Source organism: Eleutherodactylus coqui, chromosome 4, assembly GCF_035609145.1.
Source record: "Eleutherodactylus coqui strain aEleCoq1 chromosome 4, aEleCoq1.hap1, whole genome shotgun sequence".
Lineage (NCBI taxonomy): Eukaryota > Metazoa > Chordata > Amphibia > Anura > Eleutherodactylidae > Eleutherodactylus > Eleutherodactylus coqui.
In genome coordinates this window covers 241,559,252-241,578,847 of record NC_089840.1, presented here as the reverse complement: position 1 = coordinate 241,578,847, position 19,596 = coordinate 241,559,252, and the positions used below count along the sequence as shown (strand labels likewise).

The window sequence follows — 19,596 nt, the reverse complement described above, 5'->3', positions numbered from 1 at the left end:
TTTTATGTACCGCCGGTGGGTTCCAGGGAGCCACCCATGCTGTCGGTCCACAGGAACTTCACAATAGGGAGTTGTACCTGCCTGTGTCTATGAATTAAAAAACGCGGTCTGACTGGGGCATGCAGACACCTTGACAGAATGAATAGTGTGTGGCACATAGGTTCCCCATTGCTATGCCCACGTGTGCAGCTCCAGATGGCGGTGGCACAGGATTATATTCCTCATTGCTTCTGTACAGCATTGTGGGCTACCGCCCCGCCCCTTTTAAAGAGGGTCGCTGCCTAGCCGTGCCAACCCTCTGCAGTGTGTGCCTGCTTTTCCTGTGGCAGACGCACTTATAAATAGACATGAGTGTGGCGTGGCATGAGGGCAGCTGAAGGCTGGTCAGGGACAATTTGGTGTGCGCTGTGGACACAGGGTCGTGCAGGGGGGGTTGGGCAGCATGTAACCCAGGAGAAGTGGCAGCGGAGTGTCATGCAGGCAGTGATTGTGCTTTGTTGAAGGTAGTGTGGTGCTTAGCTAAGGTATCCATTGCTAATGAGGGCTTTTCAGAAGTAAAAGTTGTTGGGAGGGGGGGGCACTCTTGCCAGTATTGTGGCTTAATAGTGGGACCTGTGAACTTGAGATGCAGCCCAACATGTAGCCCCTCGCCTGCCCTATCCGTTGCTGTGTCGTTCCCATCACTTTCTTGAATTGCCCAGATTTTCACATATGAAAACCTTAGCGAGCATCGGCGAAATACAAAAATGCTCGGGTCGCCCATTGACTTCAATGGGGCTCGTTATTCGAAACGAACCCTCGAGCATCGCGATAATTTCGTCCCGAGTAACGAGCACCCGAGCATTTTGGTGCTCGCTCATCTCTAATTATTAGGTAAAGGTAAAGTTTCCTAGTACAAGCACTGAGTCATGACTGACTCCTTGGGTGACGTCACAACGTAACATTTTCTTGGCAGACTGTTTTTGCAGGGAGATTTGCCATTGCTGTCCCAGGTCATCTTTTAACTCCACAGCAAGCTGGACACTCATTTTACCTTCAGCTGGCTACCTGAACCACCTCAACCTCCAGTACGTGAGCGAGAGCTTGGGCCTGCATTTCTCCTGCCTTAACACTCTGCGCCACACGAGGCCTTTATTACATTCATACATATATATATAAAGTTTTATTTGATTCCAACAACTCCTTCTTGGAGCATTAATTTTTTTGTCTGTGATTGTATTTCTTAAATATTGATTAGATAACATATCTTAATATCGTTTGTTAGTTATTCACATTTAGAACTTACCGTATTCCTTAACTTTAAATGTTTTTTTGCAGAAATCAGGTAAGTTAATTTTATATTCTCCAAGAGATAACTCATTTCCCAAATGGAAGCTAAACTCTGCAAATCCATGATGAGTAGGCACGTTCAGCCACTGTGCTATCCGTTGTTTATTTGGGTCCTATGGGAAATGAAAGAAATGGTGAAATTACTTATGACAACAGAAAGCTAATATTTACATATACAGTATGTGTTTGCAAGTAAAATGGAAAATTAGGACATTTAGAGTCACCTTTCCTGACATTTTTTCTCATAACTTTGCCTTTTGCCATTCCTGTTTTTCCTCCTGAATGCTTATGAAAAGATTGACATCTGAATCATACCATTCCTATTGTTAAAGTTGTGTGTTCTTATACAGTCAGCATAGCCTGCACCGATTCACTGATTGCACAATGTTAGACTATGTAGAGACATGCCCCCCCCCCCCCCCCCCCCCCCACACACACACACACACAACCACACACATACACCCTGACAATTTATTCTGAAATTTCCAGGAAATGGCACAGCACGGAGTTCTATGAAAGGTTAATCACGAAGAATAGAAGTAATTGCTAAAATAGACAAGTCAGGTGAGTTGACAGGTCCTCTTTAAGATGAAAGTAAATGTGTATTATATCCAGCCCAACTTTATAATCAGATTTCCTAGGCCAGAGTTTCTTAATGTTCTTAAGCCAATTACTCCCTTCTCAAAAAATTACATCAAAGTGTACCAATAAGCATACACTGTGCTGTCTATTAAAAGGACAGCAAGAGCAAAGTGTGTTTTTCCCTGAGAACATGGCATATACCCCCTGGAGTAACCATATTGCAGATTGAATACCTATAGCCAAGGCAAATAACCAGTTTAACTTTGTTCTTTAATTTGCAATAACTGCTAATGTGAAGCATAGTTATGTAAGTGTTTTTATCATACTTACCGTTATCTCAACCAGAGGATGCTGAAATGAAAAAAAGTAGTTTAGTTAAAAAGTTGATATTTAACTCAGCAGTTCTTACATTCATGGGGCAAAACTAGAGTTCAATGGGCCTCAGGACAAATTTCAGATGTAGGCTACCCCCTAGCCCATATAGTAATACTGCCTCCATATAGTAATTGTGGCCCCACAGTGCCCCCATATAGCAATAGTGGCTCTGTAGTCCCCGCATATAGTAGTAGTGATCTCCATAATTCCCCATATAAAAATAGTGCCTCCCACATTGTAATAATGGCCCAAATAGTCAAGCAATATAGTGATAGTGGCCCTAAAAGTGCCCTCAATTGGTAATAGTGGTTCCCATATTGCTCCCTTATAGCAGTAGGGGCCGCATAGTGGCCACATATAGCAATAGCAGGCCCCATAAAGCCCAGCAATAGTGGCCTCCATACTATCCCCATATAGAAATAGTGGTCCCCATATTGTCCCTATATAGTAATATTGGCTCTCATATAGTAATTGTAGCCCTCCATGTAGTAATAATGGCTCCCATAGTGTCTACATGTAGCATAGGGGCCCGCATTGTGTTCCCATATTGTAATAGTGACACCCATAGTGTACCCATATAGTAATAGTGCTCCATTGTACCAAATTAAAAAAATTAACTTAACACCCATTCCTACAACAGGTACTGATCTTCTAGCTGCAACCCGTCATAGACCGCACAATGCAGTGGCATCACCATGCCGACTGAGACGGAAACCTGAGTCCTAACCAATGTAAATTCTGGCTATGGGAGCTGAAGAGCAGCATTCACCTGGGAATCTGGGCTGACCTGTTATCCTATGGGCCCGGCTGCAATCGTACCACCTATGACAGTGATAGCCACGTCCATGTACTTTCCTTATTCACTAAGGTAATACCAAGTTGAAGCTTCTTAGCAAAAGTCCTAGGGTTATTGTGGTAATGTGCGACATGGTTTATTACCCAACTGCAAAACCGCATATATTTTACTGTAGATTGCCAGGATTTTGTGAAACATTTATTGGTTGCACAATTTTCAAAGGTAAAACTTGTTAAAAAAACAAATTTCACATATAAGAACTGTGCGGCCAAAACCAGCATTGGGCACCCACTTGCAGTTCACCCCCTTTAAAGGGGTATTCTAAGCTTTCACTATTGATGACCAACCCTCAGGATAGGTCATCAAAAGTTCATTGGTGAGGTCCACCACTCAGGATCCTCACCAACCAGCGAATCCTCTGGCTTGCTGTTAGTGCAGCGCAGCCAGACATTGTTATCGGTGGTCAGGGCCGGAAAGGAAATAAAGGCTTTGCTCCCACGGAAATCAAAAGTACTGAAGCCTCCTTTTACTTTTCCATCTCTGTCCGCAATGAGAAGCCCAAAATGTAATGGAAGGCATAGCTCTCATTGATTTAAATTTGAGCGAAGCCTTTACTACACTTCCGGTGCTGACTTCCAATAACAATGCCTGGCCCCACTGCTCTGTCAGTGGGCCAGAGGATCAGCTGATAGGCAGATATCTTGAGCAACCGACCCTTGTTGACCAACTACTGATGACCTATCCTGAGGGTAGGTCAGCAACAGTAAGGGTGGTTTTACATGGGCAATAAAATTGTTTGATTTTTGCACGATGCAAGATTCAGTAGCCTGGCTACTTGAAACACAAACCGCCTTATTAAATGTTATTATGGATGAAAAGTTAATGCCCATAAGACACTAATTAGAATGGGTGGAGTGATACAATAGATACATTACATGGTGCTAATTCTGTGCAGGGAACTAAGGTCTTGTGTTAAGAGGAAAATAAATAAGAACCCATTCAAACAGCCATATTTTAAGGTCTTGAGTAGAGATTCTGGATGAATTGCAGGGAAGGGCTTATATATTTAACCCCTTCCCGACAATTCATCCCGCGATCGCTGGCAGCCCATTGCTTTCAATGGAGTCGGCTGTATTGCCGGCTCCATTGAATTCAATGGGCTAACATCGTTCTGCCGGGACCAGGTAAGTATATATATATTTTTTATTTTTACACATTTCTGGATGAATTGTAGGGAAGGGCTTATATATTTAAGCCCTTCCCGACAATTCATCCCGCGTACGCCGGCAACCCACTGCTTTCAATAGAGCCGGCTGTATTGCCGGCTCCATTGAATTCAATGGGCTAACATCGTTCTTCTCTGCCACAGCTGTTACAGCTGTGACAGAGGAGAACGATCTTTACGCTGACAGTGGGGGGGGGGGGGGGGGTCTCACTCTTGCCGCTATTGTGGCTTAACAGTGGGACCTGGGAACTTGAGATGCAGCCCAAAATGTAGCTCCTCGCCTGCCCTATTCGTTTCTGTGTCGTTTCCATCACTTTCTTGTGTTTTGCAGATTTTCACAAATGAAAACCTTAGCGAGCATCGGCGATATACAAAAATGCTCGAGTCACCCATTGACTTCAATGGGGTTCGTTACTCGAAACGAACTCTCGAGCATCACTGAAAGTTCGACTCGAGTAACGAGCACCCGAGCATTTTGGTGCTCGCTCATCTCTAGTCTTGAGCTATCCATGCATTCTACTGACAGCAAATAGACCCGTAACAGCCTGTGAGGCTATTCACACAGCCATTTTTTTCACTTGGACTGGTGTAAAATATCATATACATCAAATATATGTGAACTGCAATTTACTATTATGGTGCAGGGAATGAAGGGCTGAATCCATAGTGCAGTAGGTGATATATTTAACAAAATTTCCCTTTACATTTGTGTCATGATGTGAACATTTATCGCAATATACGGCCCGGAGTATTGCAATATATTTAATGTCTATTGTGGTGCTCATATAAAGTGCAGACGTCTCCAGCAACTGCGTATCTCCGCTGATTGCCGGCCGGCACTTGTACTAGTCATTGTCTTATTACATGGTAGTCAATGTGATTGTTCCCAGCAAGAGAAACCACGTAATCTTGTAGATATGATACCTCTTAATGGCTAACAAAAATACATGATGTAATAATAGCGAGCTTCCGAACCAACGCAGGGTTCTTCTTCAGGCTTATGGATTGGATCTGAAGAGGCATGGATATTTATACACACTTATAACATACATACTTATGATAAGGCACAGATATGGATGTGATTGGTTCGCACTTAAAAGGAATTCTGCAACAGCAAACAAACTTTTTTTGTCTAGGCACTGATAGCGGAGTGAAAGTTTTATGGTCCCTAAATTACTGTTGATGGGGGTCTTATCTGTATAATAAATGTCTCACACTTCCCATTCGCGCATAAATCCTGGGGAACCATTTAACCCAGTATTCAGCGTGTCAAAGGTTGTTATCAATTTATATTCCCAAATTCTTCTGTGGTTTTGTGACTTGAAACCACCCTTTAATATCAAAACTCTCATATCTCCTATGTCATGTCCACGGTTAGAGAAGTGCTCGGCCACAGGTAATTCTCTTTTTCTGTGTTCAATCGTGTGGCGATGAGATCTGCGATGAGCTGGGAACAATCACATTTTGCTCTACTGGCTAACACAGTACCAGATCTTTGTTTTCATTATATGGTAATCAATAAAACACTTACTGTTTTATCTGTAGCATGATAGTGATGGTCCATAGAGATCACCCGAAACTTCACTGAAATGTAGGGTAAAAAAAGTCAGAAAAACATTATTAATTATTATTTGACTCGAGAAAGATTTTTAATAGTCCTACGGTACTCTCTGTTTCTCTGTCTCACAGATGACTATACTTTAGGGCAGTCGTCGGTGGCCAACCTGTGGCTCTCCAGTTTTTGCATAACTACACCTCTCAATATGGTCTGACATACATAAGTTGCCAGGGAATGCTGAGATTTGTGGTGTAGCAACTAGAGATGAGCGAATGTACTCGTTTCGAGTAATTACTCGATCGAGCACCGCTATTTTCGAGTACTTCAGTACTCGGGTGAAAAGATTCGGGGGGGCGCCGGGGGGCGGGGGGAGGCGTGGCGGTGCGGGGGGTAGCAGCGGGGAACAGGGGGGAGCCCTCTCTCCCACTCTCCCCCACTCCCCGCTGCAAACCCCCACTCATCCACGGCGCCCCCCGAATCTTTTCGCCCGAGTACTCGAAAATCGCGGTACTCGGGCGAAAAAGGGGCGTGGCCGAGTACGCTCGCTCATCTCTAGTAGCAACATTTGGGGACCACAGGTTGGGACTATGCTCTAGTTCAGTGTTCGCCAACTAGTCAACCGGCAGCCACATGTGGCCATCATGCCCCCTTCATGTGGCTCCAGTAGTTGCTATTTTGTTCCAGTGACACCTGGGATGTTTTGGCATCAAAGTCAATATCAGGGTCAATACTAGAGCAAGAGTTATATCACTGTGGCTCAATGCACACTGTTATATTTAATGGGGGCTTACGACTTACAAAGTCTTTAGAAATTGTGCTTCACAATGTACTTTGGGATACAATAAAGTTAGGTTCATGCATTACTGTTAATTGATTGGTGTTCCTGGCTTATTTTTCACTAGCTGATATACCCGGCTTCGCCCGAGTTAATTTGGTACTGGTGTTTATCTGGTGTTTACACGGAAAATCTTATGAAGTCGTGGTTACTTTAGAGATACCGGAAAAACATGTGTTCACCATTTTGCATAGTTCTCTGCGTTACCCAGGAAACATCACGTGGAGGCAACCATGCGACATTTCCTTTATATAAAATGACATCAGGAAGTGAGAGAATTAGATTACGTACATAAAATTTGGACACTAATTCTTTTGCGCTTAGAATTGAATAATTGAGTTGGGACCCAATAAATTTTCCTATTTATGACATAATCAATGCTCGTGCCAAATTTCCCGTTTCTATGACACCGGAAAGTGAGACAATTAGATTACGTACATAAAATTTGGACACTAATTCTTTTGCGCTTAGAATTGAATAATGGAGTTGGGACCCATTAGCTTTTCCTATTTATGACATAATCAATGCTCGTGCCAAATTTCCCGTTTCTATGACACCGGAAAGTGAGAAAATTACATTCCGCATGTAAAATTTGGACGCTAATTCTTTTGCGCATAGAATTGAATAATGGATTTGGGACCTATTAGCTTTTCCTATTTATTACATAATCAATGCTCGTGCCAAATTTCACGTTTCTATGACACCGGAAAGTGAGAAAATTACATTCCGCACGTAAAATTTGGACGCCAATTCTTTTGCGCATAGAATTGAATAATCGAGTTGGGACCCATTAGCGTTTCCTATTTATGACATAATCAATGCTCGTGCCAAATTTCCCGTTTCTATGGCACCGGAAAGTGAAAAAATTACATTCCGCACGTAAAATTTCAACGCCAATTCTTTTACGCTAGAATTGAATAATCAAGTTGGGACCCATTAACTTTTCATATTTATGACACAATCAATGCTCGTGCCAAATTTCATGTTTCTATGACATTGGGAAGTGAGAGATTTAGATTATGTACGTAAAATTTGGACGCTAATTCTTTTGCGCATAGAATTGAATAATCGAGTTGGGATCCATTAGCTTTTTCTATTCATGACATAATCAATGCTCGTGCCAAATTTCGCGTTTCTATGACACCGGAAAGTGAAAAAATTACATTCCGCACGTAAAATTTGGACGCTAATTCTTTTGCGCATAGAATTGAATAATTGAGTTGGGACCCATTAGCTTTTCCTTTTTATGACATAATCAATGCTCGTGCCAAATTTCCAGTTTCTATGACACCGGAAAGTGAGAAAATTACATTCCGCATGTAAAATTTGGACGCTAATTCTTTTGCGCATAGAATTGAATAATGGAGTTGGGACCCATTAGCTTTTCCGATTTATGACATAATCAATGCTCGTGCCAAATTTCCCGTTTCTATGACACCGGAAAGTGAAAAAATTACATTCCGCACGTAAAATTTGGACGTTAATTCTTTTGCGCATAGAATTGAATAATGGAGTTGGGACCCATTAGCTTTTCCTATTTATGACATAATCAATGCTCGTGCCAAATTTCACGTTTCTATGACACCGGAAAGTGAGAAAATTACATTCCGTACGTAAAATTTGGACGCTAATTCTTTTGCGCGTAGAATTGAATAATCGAGTTGGGACCCATTAACTTTTCCTATTTATGACATAATCAATGCGCGTGCCAAATTTTAAGTTTTTATGACTTTGGGAAGTGAGAGATTTAGATTCCGTACGCAAAATTTTGACGCCAATTCTTTTGCGCTAGAATCGAATAATCGAGTTGGGACCCAATTACTTTTCCTATTCTGGAGATAATCTATGCGTTTGGCAAGTTTCATGTTTCTACGACATCGGGAAGTTGGAGAACTTTTGGCGAGTCAGTCAGTGAGTCAGTGAGTCAGTGAGGGCTTTCGTCTTTATATATATAGATAATTTTTGCTATAGACAATACCTTTTCCTATTCCCAAATAGGGACTATTGATGTAATGGAGGGCTTTTTCTGGCTATCACTTTTTTTTCAGCCAGAGCAGATACCCATTACAAACAACAGTTACTTCTTGGAAAGCCCAGCATATTGCATTACATTTTGCATTTTCCATTGGGGAAAATGAACATTTGTCAATAGTTTCCGTCGCGTAATGGGTTGAGCTACAAAAAATATTGTTTATAGATTAATCCAGGCCTTAATTCTAAACATTTTTTTGCTTTTACACTTATATTTAAATTCCCAAGTATTTCAGGACTAATGTTAGGATAGCGCCACCTGCTGTTTCTGTTGAAGAGCCTTCCTATGTCCAGTCCACCTCAGTAAGGGTATGGTCAGATGGAATAGAAAGTAGATTTCTTTGCTTGTATTCCACCACTAATATCTGCAGCAGACATCCACAGCAAAGCCATAAATTTCAACAGCATATTTTGCCCCAGATTTGCACATGGATTAAGTCTTGCCAATAGGTTAAATCAACATGTGGAGTTTCTGATGCAATTCCGTATGTATTGGCATCAAGAAGGGACCAGTCACTTCTTTACGTAGATCTGTGAGGAATAGCGTTGAAAATTTTGTTCATTGGCACAGCTAAATTTACATGTGAATTTACGACAAAAAATGCAGTCTAAAAGGTGGAAAAAATCTGTGTTGGATTCCGCTGTGTGAACATATAATAAATGTTCTCCAGTGCTCACATCTACTCAGTATTAATTATCTGCAGTAACACTGTCTCACTCACTTTTCACTTGCCTAGCATCTCTTCTGACTTTAGAGAAGATGCAGCAACTTCAGAAGCAGCTGCTCACAATGCCAGTGATCCCTCCACTTGGTCAGTAGAGCAGAGAGAGATAGAAGACTGAGCATGTGTGACCACCGTGGAACAATTACTGGAGTGGACATGGAATAGAAACAGTGGGTTGCAATATTCTAACATTAGTCCTGGAATATCTGGGGATATAAACATTGTTTGATAACTGCACATACAAAAAATGAACATACATATGGGATGTATTTAGCTATAAACAATATTTTTTAAGGGATAACCCCTTTAATATTGCCCTTTTTTCCTTATGTAATAACAAATGTGAGCGGGACAGCACCTGAGTATCATAGAATCATAGAATGGTAGAGTTGGAAGGGACCTCCAGGGTCATCGGATCCAACCCCCTGCTCAGTGCTAGATTTACTAAATCATCCTGCACAGATATTTGTGCAGCCTTTGTTTGAACACTTACATTGAAGGAGAACTCACCACCTCCAGTGGTACCCTGTTTCACTCATTGATCACCCTCACTGTCAGAAAGATTTTTCTAATATCTAATTTGTGTCTCCTCCCTTTCAGTTTCATCCCATTGCTTCTATTCTTTCCTTGTGTAAATGAGAATAGGGCTGATCCCTCTGCACTGTGACAGCCCTTCAGATATTTGTAGACAGCTATTACGTCTCCACTCAGCCTTCTTTTTTTGCAAGCTAAACATTCCCAGATACTTTAACTGTTCCTCATAGCATAGGCGTAGCGTCAGCGGGTGGTGGGGTCCCCATGGCGACCCGACCCCTGCGCTCAGGGGGCCCCGAGGCCGCCCTCCACCATACCCACATGCACATTCAGTGCATTAATGGCTGGCCGTTCTGTCTGCAGCAAGATTCCCATCATGCGGCAGTCAGAACGGCCAGCCTGACAGGAAGAGCAGGGAGGAACTCACATGGTCTGGCAGTGGAGGATGGAGGAAGTCACATAGGAAGGCAGGGCACAGTGATCATGTGATCATGTGCTGCCCCTTGCTTCCTGCTGCACGGAAGCCTCTAAGTTTGCCTCTCCTGCTGCTGCCGTCACATGGAGGAGAAGTGGACCGGGCCCTAGGGTAAGTGTGTATATATGTGTGTATCTGTCTATCTGTCTCCCTCCTACATCTATCTATCTATCTATCTATCTATCTATCTATCTATCTATCTATCTCATATCTATCTCATATCTATCTATCCATCCATATTGTGGTTCGCAGCTTGAAATCGTGGCATTTTTACCGGAATTTCGAGCAGCGTTTTCGAACACAGGTTACAGCGTTTGACAGCGCTTTTTAATGCACCCCATCATTGTGATGGGCGATGAGGTGTGTTAAAAACCGCGAAAATGCAAAAATAGAACAGACAGCTCTTGAAAATCACAGCGTTAGAAACACCATGCTTGAGCGCAGATTTAAAGGGGTTGTCCCGCGCCGAAACGGGTTTTTTTTTTTTTCAACAGCCCCCCCCGTTCGGCGCGAGACAACCCCGATGCAGGGGTTAAACAAGGACACCGGACAGCGCTTACCTGAATCCCCGCGCTCCGGTGACTTCTTACTTACCTGCTGAAGATGGCCGCCGGGATCTTCTCCCTCGGTGGACCGCAGGGCTTCTGTGCGGTCCATTGCCGATTCCAGCCTCCTGATTGGCTGGAATCGGCACGTGACGGGGCGGAGCTACACGGAGCTACACGGAGCCCCATTGAGAAAAGAAGAAGACCCGGACTGCGCAAGCGCGTCTAATTTGGCCATTAGACGCTGAAAATTAGGCGGCTCCATGGAAACGAGGACGCTAGCAACGGAACAGGTAAGTGAAAAATTTCTGATAACTTCTGTATGGCTCATAATTAATGCACAATGTACATTACAAAGTGCATTAATATGGCCATACAGAAGTGTATAGACCCACTTTGTTTCGCGGGACAACCCCTTTAAGTAAGCTCATTAAAATCTATGGGAGTGTTGTACCATGGTTAGTACGGCGCTCGGGACACCTCGTTAATAGCGGTTAAAAGCAGTGTGTGTGAGAGTGGCCTGCGGGTCTACAAACAAATTTTCATGTGCAGGAAATGCATCAGGTTTGGAAAGATTACGCCAAGGGGCAGATCATGTATGCAGCACGATCTAGGTATGGGTACGGGGGAGTGTGGGGTGGAGGCCAAGGGAGGGGGCCCGAGCTGAACTTTTGCACCCGGGCCCCTGAGCCTTTAGGTATGTCCCTGCCTCATAGGACATGATTTGCAGACTGCTCACCATCTTGGTAACTCTTCTTTGAACTTGCTCCAGTTTGTCTATGTCTTTTTTAAAGTGGGGTGCCCAGAACTGGACCCAGTATTCCAGGTGAGGGCTGACTAAAGAAGAGTAGAGGGGGATAATTACCTCACGTGATCTAGACTCTATGCATCTCTTAATACATCCCAGAAATGAGTTTGCCTTTTTGGCTGCTGCATCACATTATTGACTCATGTTTAGTCTATGATCTATTAGTATAGCCAAGTCTTTTTAACATGTGCTGCTGCTTAGCTCAATTCCTCCCATTCTGTATGTGCTTTCTTCATTTTTCTTGCTCAGATGTAGGACTTTGCATTTCTCCCTGTTAAATACCATTCTGTTAATTGCCGCCCACTGTTAAAGCTTTTCTAGATTCCTTTTGAATACTCTCTCTCCCTTCCCTAGTGTTAGCTATCCCTCCTAGCTTTGTGTCGTTGGCAAATTTGATCAGTTTCCCATCAATTCCCTCCTCCAGATCATTTATAAAAATGTTGAACAACAGCGGACCTAGGACAGAGCCTTGTGGTACCCCACTTGATACATTCTTCCACTTGGATATGCAGCCATTTATGACCATTCTTTGAGTACGATCACTCAGCCAGTTGTGAATCCACCTAACAGTTGCCTTGTCAATCCCATATTTGGTTATTTTTTCAATACGTATAGTATGAGATACTTTGTCAAATGCTTTACTAAGGTCAAGATAAACTATAACCACTGTATGTATATATATGTATGTAATATATGAAATTTTGTGTATAGTAAGAAAGAGACTTACATGGTGTTTAGTGGGGTTACTGTTCTAGGACACTACCCACTAGCACCCTGGAGTTCTTGTTAGCATTGGTAGATTTGTCCAGTAGTCCCAGGGTAGGGTTTTACAAGAATCCAAGTTACAGGCCCAAAGAGAGCACATTGGCAACATCGCCCATTTCATATACAGAAAAGGTGCTATATAATTGTACTTAAGGATAAAATATGCCTTTGTGCTTGTTTGACAAGAAGGCTCCCGATGCTGCGTCAAAACATTTTTATTTAGCCACACTATCTTATTTTTGCATGTTTAGATTTTACTCACCTAGCTGTTTTTATTGCAGTGTTGCAATATATATAAATGCACCATAAATAAATATTTGCTATCTTAATAATCCTAGTAACCCTGTAAATCTTGTCAAATGAGCCCAAAGGCATATTTTATCCTCAAGTACCTTTCTTAATTCTGGATCCTTTTTGCCAGAACTTTTTAAAGCTACCTTTCGCACTAGACCACCATTTTCAGTGCCATAAGTCGTTATATGTAGCAATATAAACATCCTTTTCTGTTTGCAGGTTCTATTCAGATTTTGACACTGTTTATCTCATATATATTCCTACATTTTTACGTTTTGTTTTTATGTAATCTTGCATTTTGATTGGCTTTTAAATAACTTTTGTGTTGAGGTGGTAATTACTGCAGAATCTCTAAGGCAATATTAATTTCTACCTAAAAACGCTCCATTTAGAGCCTCTGGCATTGATCCGGCATAATATCCCAGATTAAATAGCTGTGCTATATTGTCCAGGAGACTGTTGGAGCACATAATGGAAGCCAGATGGATCACATTATATTCAAAGGAGTCCATTCAGTGCTCTTTGATCCTGTTTTAGGTTGGATCCATTCTGGTAAAGATTCCGTTTTTTTGCTCTCATAATGGAGGAGGAAAAATAATCCTGAGCTAAAGCCCAAACACGTGATGTGAGTGTGACCTGGATTTTATATTCACAGTGGAAATAATATTATGTAAAATAATAAATAAGCTATATATATATATATATATATATATATATATATATATATATATATATATCTCAAACCTTACCTGTATCACCTGGTTTGTAGATGTATTTATCAGTTTGAATAACACACATATTGCGTGCTGTAATGATAACCTTCTTGCTTTCATCCACATTGATGTGATCTCCATGAGCAGTCACATGAAGTAACCAGCTTGAATAACTCTGCTGTATGACAGGGACCTGGATGAAAAATAAAAAAAAAATGTATGTAATAATTTCTCTGTTTGGTAAGGATTGGAGCAGGGGTCCCCAACTCCAGTCCTCAGGGACCACCAGCAGGTCATGTTTTCAGAATATCCTATAGTAAGAACACCTGTGGCAATGTCTGAGGACCGACAATAATTACATCACCTGTGCAACACTGAGGAAATCCTGAAAACATGACCTGTTGGCGGTCCCTGAGGAATGGAGTTGGGGAACACTGGATTAGAGGACTAGAGGCTTTGACAGATTTTCGAACTTGTCTATTGGAAATTCACCGGAGCAGAAAGGTCTATGTCAATTGTAACGTCCTTCACAGTATAGACACTAAAATCAACTTTATTAGATATTCATTAAAATATACGGGGCAAAGACTGACGCACAAACATACAACAATTAGTTAACCTCAATATTGGAATGGTTATTGCAGGATGGGAAAGGTCTGCTTAATCAAGAATGGCAAGAAGTAAGAAAGGTACAATTCAGAGATCCCTATGATAAGACACCAATCACAGTAGGGACAGATATAGTTATTGAACGACTAATCACCAATCAATGTGTCATTAACGAGTAGATGTGTCCTCATACATCTTGTATATTTCCGGTGTCATTTCAAGAGTCAAGAACACCTAGATATTCCCAGAATGTGGAGAGAGATAGAGAGAGAGATAGAGAGAGAGATAGAGAGAGAGAGATAGAGATAGAGAGAGAGAGAGAGAGAGAGAGAGAGAGAGAGAATATATAAGCCCTTCCCTGCAATTCATCTAGAAATGTGTAAAAATAAAAAATATATATATACTCACCTGGTCCCGGCAGAACGATGTTAGCCCATTGAATTCAATGGAGCCGGCAATACAGCCGACTCCATTGAAAGCAATGGGCTGCCGGCGATCGCAGGATGAATTGTCGGGAAGGGGTTAAATATATAAGCCCTTCCCTGCAATTCATCCAGAAATGTGTAAAAATAAAAAATATATATATACTTACCTGGTCCCGGCAGACGGAGTTCAGCGCGGCACGCTGCAGTTCTCCTGAACTGCTCTAAACAGCTGTGAGTAGTATTCAGCAGCCGGGGATTTAAAATCCCCGCCTGCTGAATGAGATGCCTCTGATTGGTCACAGCCTGAATTCATGAATGGGTGAGTGAGGGCTGCCTCTGATTGGCTCCGGGGCAGCTCTCAGCTGTCCCTGCGCTGAGCCAATCAGAGGCAGCCCTCACTCACCCATTCATGAATTCATGAATGGGTGTGAGTGAGGGATGCCTCTGATTGGTCAGGCTGTGACCAATCAGAGGCATCTCATTCAGCAGGCGGGGATTTTAAATCCCCGGCTGCTGAATACTACTCACAGCTGTTCAGAGCAGTTCAGGAGAACTGCAGCAACTCCGTCTGCCGGGACCAGGTAAGTATATATATATTTTTTATTTTTACACATTTCTGGATGAATTGCAGGGAAGGGCTTATATATTTAACCCCTTCCCGACAATTCATCCCGTGATCGCTGGCAGCCCATTGCTTTCAATAGAGTCGGCTGTATTGCCGGCTCCATTGAATTCAATGGGCTAACATCGTTCTGCCGGGACCAATTAAGTATATATATATTTTTTATTTTTACACATTTCTGGATGAATTGTAGGGAAGGGCTTATATATTTAAGCCCTTCCCGACAATTCATCCCGCGTACGCCGGCAGCCCATTGCTTTCAATAGAGCCGGCTGTATTGCCGGCTCCATTGAATTCAATGGGCTAACATTGTTCTTCTCTGCCACAGCTGTTACAGCTGTGGCAGAGGAGAACGATCTTTACGCTGACAGTGGGGGGGGGGTCTCACTCTTGCCGCTATTGTGGCTTAATAGTGGGACCTGGGAACCTGAGATACAGCCCAAAATGTAGCTCCTCGCCTGCCCTTTTCGTTTCTGTGTCGTTTCCATCACTTTCTTGTGTTTTGCAGATTTTAACAAATGAAAACCTTAGCGAGCATCGGCGATATACAAAAATGCTCGAGTCACCCATTGACTTCAATGGGGTTCGTTACTCGAAACGAACTCTCGAGCATCACTGATAGTTCGACTCGAGTAACGAGCACCCGAGCATTTTGGTGCTCGCTCATCTCTAGTGACTACCCACTAGTTTTTTTTTCACTGTGAAATTCGCAGCCTTTTGTTTTTTTCTGCTGGGGTCTATGGGACTTGTAATGTTAAAATCGCGATCGCGCAAAATCGCGATTTCGCGGTAAATTGCGATTTTGCGCGATCGCGATTTTAACATTACAAGTCCCGTAGACCCCTGCAGAAAAAAAAATGCTGCGAATTTCGCAGTGAAAGAAAAACTGTAGTGGGTAGTCACCAGTGGGTGGGCGCCCTAAGGGCTCCTTTCCACTTGCGATTGCGTTTTTTGTTAACGCGATTGTTAATGGGACTTTCTAATGTTAAAAACGCAATGCAATGCACCAAAAACGCAGTTGCGTTTTTTACAATAGAAAGTCCCATTGACAATCGCGTTAACAAAAAACGCAATCGCAAGTGGAAAGGAGCCCTTAGGGCGCCCACCCACTGGTGACTACCCACTACAGTTTTTCTTTCACTGCGAAATTCGCAGCATTTTTTTTTCTGCAGGGGTCTATGGGACTTGTAATGTTAAAATCGCGATCGCGCAAAATCGCAATTTACCGCGAAATCGCGATTTTGCGCGATCGCGATTTTAACATTACAAGTCCCATAGACCCCTGCAGAGAAAAAAATGCTGCGAATTTCGCAGGGAAAAAGAATCGCCAGTGGGTGGGCGCCCTTAGAGATAAATACAATGTTTGCCTTGCAAAATTCCACACCCACTCTCAGATTCACTCCTTTCTGACAAATTTCCAATTAGAAGAATGTACCATCCCCAGTAAACTGGTGTGTCTGCTCTCCAGGAGGGACCTGGGAAACAGCTCATGTACTAGAAGATGTAGATCTTATCTGGAGATATGGGAGAAAGTAATAATGCCCATTAGTTGAACTGGGAGTGGGATCTAAAGGAAAGCTTCTCTCCACACAGTGAATATCATCTTTCGATTGGGCAAGCCCATCCACCCTAAGCGCAAATCTCCTTCAGACCCACTGTAAGATTTTGACATGGTGGTATTATACAACTTCATGAATGGAGAGAAGCTTTCCCGACACCAGCAATCAAAGTTGGAAGGAGTGTGGAGAAGAAGGAACTATATATCACTTATTCTGGCATTGCCCACGGATACAAACCTTTTGGGATGATATATTTCAAGTTTTGCAAATTGTAACAAACAATAAAATCTCTAAAGACCCCAAATTAGCCCTACTGCTGCTAGAGTGCAATAGTATACCCCTCCAGGTCCGCAAATGGCTGAGTCACTTGCTCTTGGTTGCTAAGTTAGCTTTAAATAGCAGATGGAAATCCACTATCCCTCCCACAACCAGAGAGGTGCATGACATATTACTGGCCATTGCTCATATGAAAAAATACATGCTCTAAGCAATAAGATGCTACCCAGGTTCTACCAGATATGGAATCCTTGGCTGCGATACATAATAATTGAAAATACTCAAAATATTTGACTCAAAATAATTAAACCTGCAGACCTAAAGCCATTAGATTATGTATACCCGTCAGCCTCATGAGACCTAAAAGAGGCAGTCATATATTATCAAAGGTTTCTGAAGGTTCATTGATCATTAGACTCCTCTTCCCCCCACCCCCGTTGGACCAGACTGGGGAGTTCTGAAATATAAGTTCATGAAGATATTTATGTCACAATGAGATCCCAAAGGCGGTCAAGTTCATGTACCCATGGGTGCAGAGGCACAAGTCGTATACTCATGCATTTCAGGCACGTTCAAGAATCTGGCGCAAAGGTTATGCGTGTCTTTTTGATGCATCTTACATTATTATAGTGTAAAATGTTTTATGAATCTCCTTCACTGTACTAATTTTGACTGGAATGCTTCTTTAAGGTTTTAAACTGTTCTCTGTTTTCTTTCCCTGAAGGGGTTGTGCAAACTTTAGCACTTCTCCTACATCCAAAGGATGGAAGCTAAGTATTTAATCAGTGGGAATCTTATCATAAGAACAGGGATCCCCTGTATTCTCAAATGAACTGAGCAGTGGTTTGAGCATGCACACTACTACTTCATTCACCTTTATGAGACTGATAGAGACAGTCTAGTTTAAGCACTCAACTATTGTTCCTATAGAGATGAATGGAGCAATAGTGTCATGCTTGACCACCATCCCATTATATTGAGGGAGTGGCTGCTTAGTACTTATTCCTGCGCAAAAAAGGTAAATACCGGGTTCCAGGCCACATGGTACATGTGGTGCACACATACAGATTCATGGCTTAAAAAAAATGAAAATCCATTTCATAATCTGTGCAACCATGTGAATGTCTGTTGCGACTATTTATCGATTTACACCGTGTGAACATAGCTTAAGAATGTATAAAGTGAGCTTCCCCTCTTGTTGGCTGCAGATTTCTCCCCTCTTCCATCAGAAGCTCCATAGTAATTGTGTCCTGTCTGTTTGATACATCATTAATTCCTAGCTTTTAATGTACTTTATCCAGTTGAAATAAATCTTTTTCCATTTTCTTGTTTCCAATTCTGATTTAAAGACTACTTTTGTCATGCCTTTGGCAGTCTCTGTTCAGTAAGATTGTCTGTACTGTATAAGGTACTAGCTGATATACCTGGCTTCGCCCGAGTTAATTTGGTACTGGTGTTTATCTGGTGTTCACACGGAAAATCTTATGAAGTCGTGGTTACTTTAGAGATACTGAGTATAAACATATGTTCACCATTTAGCATAGTTCTCTGCGTTACCCAGGAAACACCACGGGGAGGTAACCATGCGACATATCCTTTATATAAAATGGCATCAGGAAGTGAGAGAATTAGATTACGTACATAAAATTTGGACACTAATTCTTTTGCGCTTAGAATTGAATAATCGAGTTGGGACCCATTAACTTTTCATATTTATGACATAATCAATGCTCGTGCCAAATTTCCCGTTTCTATGACACCGGAAAGTGAAAAAATTACATTCCGCACGTAAAATTTGGACGCTAATTCTTTTGCGCATAGAATTAAATAATCGAGTTGGGACCCATTAACTTTTCCTATTTATGACATAATCAATGCTCGTGCCAAATTTTCCGTTTCTATGACACTGGAAAGTGAGAAAATTACATTTTGTACGTAAAATTTGGATGCTAATTCTTTTGCGCATAGAATTGAATAATGGAGTTGGGACCCATAAGGTTTTCCTATTTAAGACATAATCAATGCTCGTGCCAAAATTCACGTTTCTATGACACCGGAAAGTGAGAAAATTACATTCCGCACGTAAAGTTTGGACGCTAATTCTTTTGCGCATAGAATTGAATAATGGAGTTGGGACCCATTAGCTTTTACTATTTATGACATAATAAATGCTCGTGCCAAATTTCCTGTTTCTATGACACCGGAAAGTGAAGAAATTACATTCCGCACGTAAAATTTGTACGCCAATTCTTTTGCTCTAGAATTGAATAATCGAGCTGGGAGCTATGAACTTTTCCTATTTATGACATAATCAATGCTCGTGCCAAATTTCACGTTTCTATGACACCGGAAAGTGAGAAAATTAGATGCCGTACGTAAAATTTGGACGCTAATTCTTTTGCGCATAGAATTGAATAATGGAGTTGGGACCCATTAGCTTTTTCTATTTCTGACTGTTTGTACCGGAGCTGCTGTAGGGAAAGAATTGGTAGTTAGTGTAGGCTTCAAGACCCCC

The 19,596-nt window shown here is 42.0% G+C and overlaps 2 protein-coding genes across 2 annotated transcripts in view; both read right to left on the bottom strand.

Annotated features, from left to right (window-relative positions):
* Positions 1-19,596, bottom strand: part of LOC136626156 (alpha-2-macroglobulin-like) — a 459,985-nt gene that overhangs the window by 214,888 nt on the left and 225,501 nt on the right. The window lies entirely within an intron of this gene.
* LOC136624976 (alpha-2-macroglobulin-like) overlaps positions 1-19,596 on the bottom strand; it is a 250,447-nt gene that overhangs the window by 214,482 nt on the left and 16,369 nt on the right. The window contains exons 3-6 of the mRNA XM_066598904.1: positions 13,627-13,783; positions 5,839-5,891; positions 2,242-2,262; positions 1,286-1,442 (exon numbers count right to left, since the gene is read on the bottom strand). Coding sequence (XP_066455001.1) covers positions 1,286-1,442; positions 2,242-2,262; positions 5,839-5,891; positions 13,627-13,783 — 388 coding nt within the window. The remainder of the gene's footprint in view (positions 1-1,285; positions 1,443-2,241; positions 2,263-5,838; positions 5,892-13,626; positions 13,784-19,596) is intronic.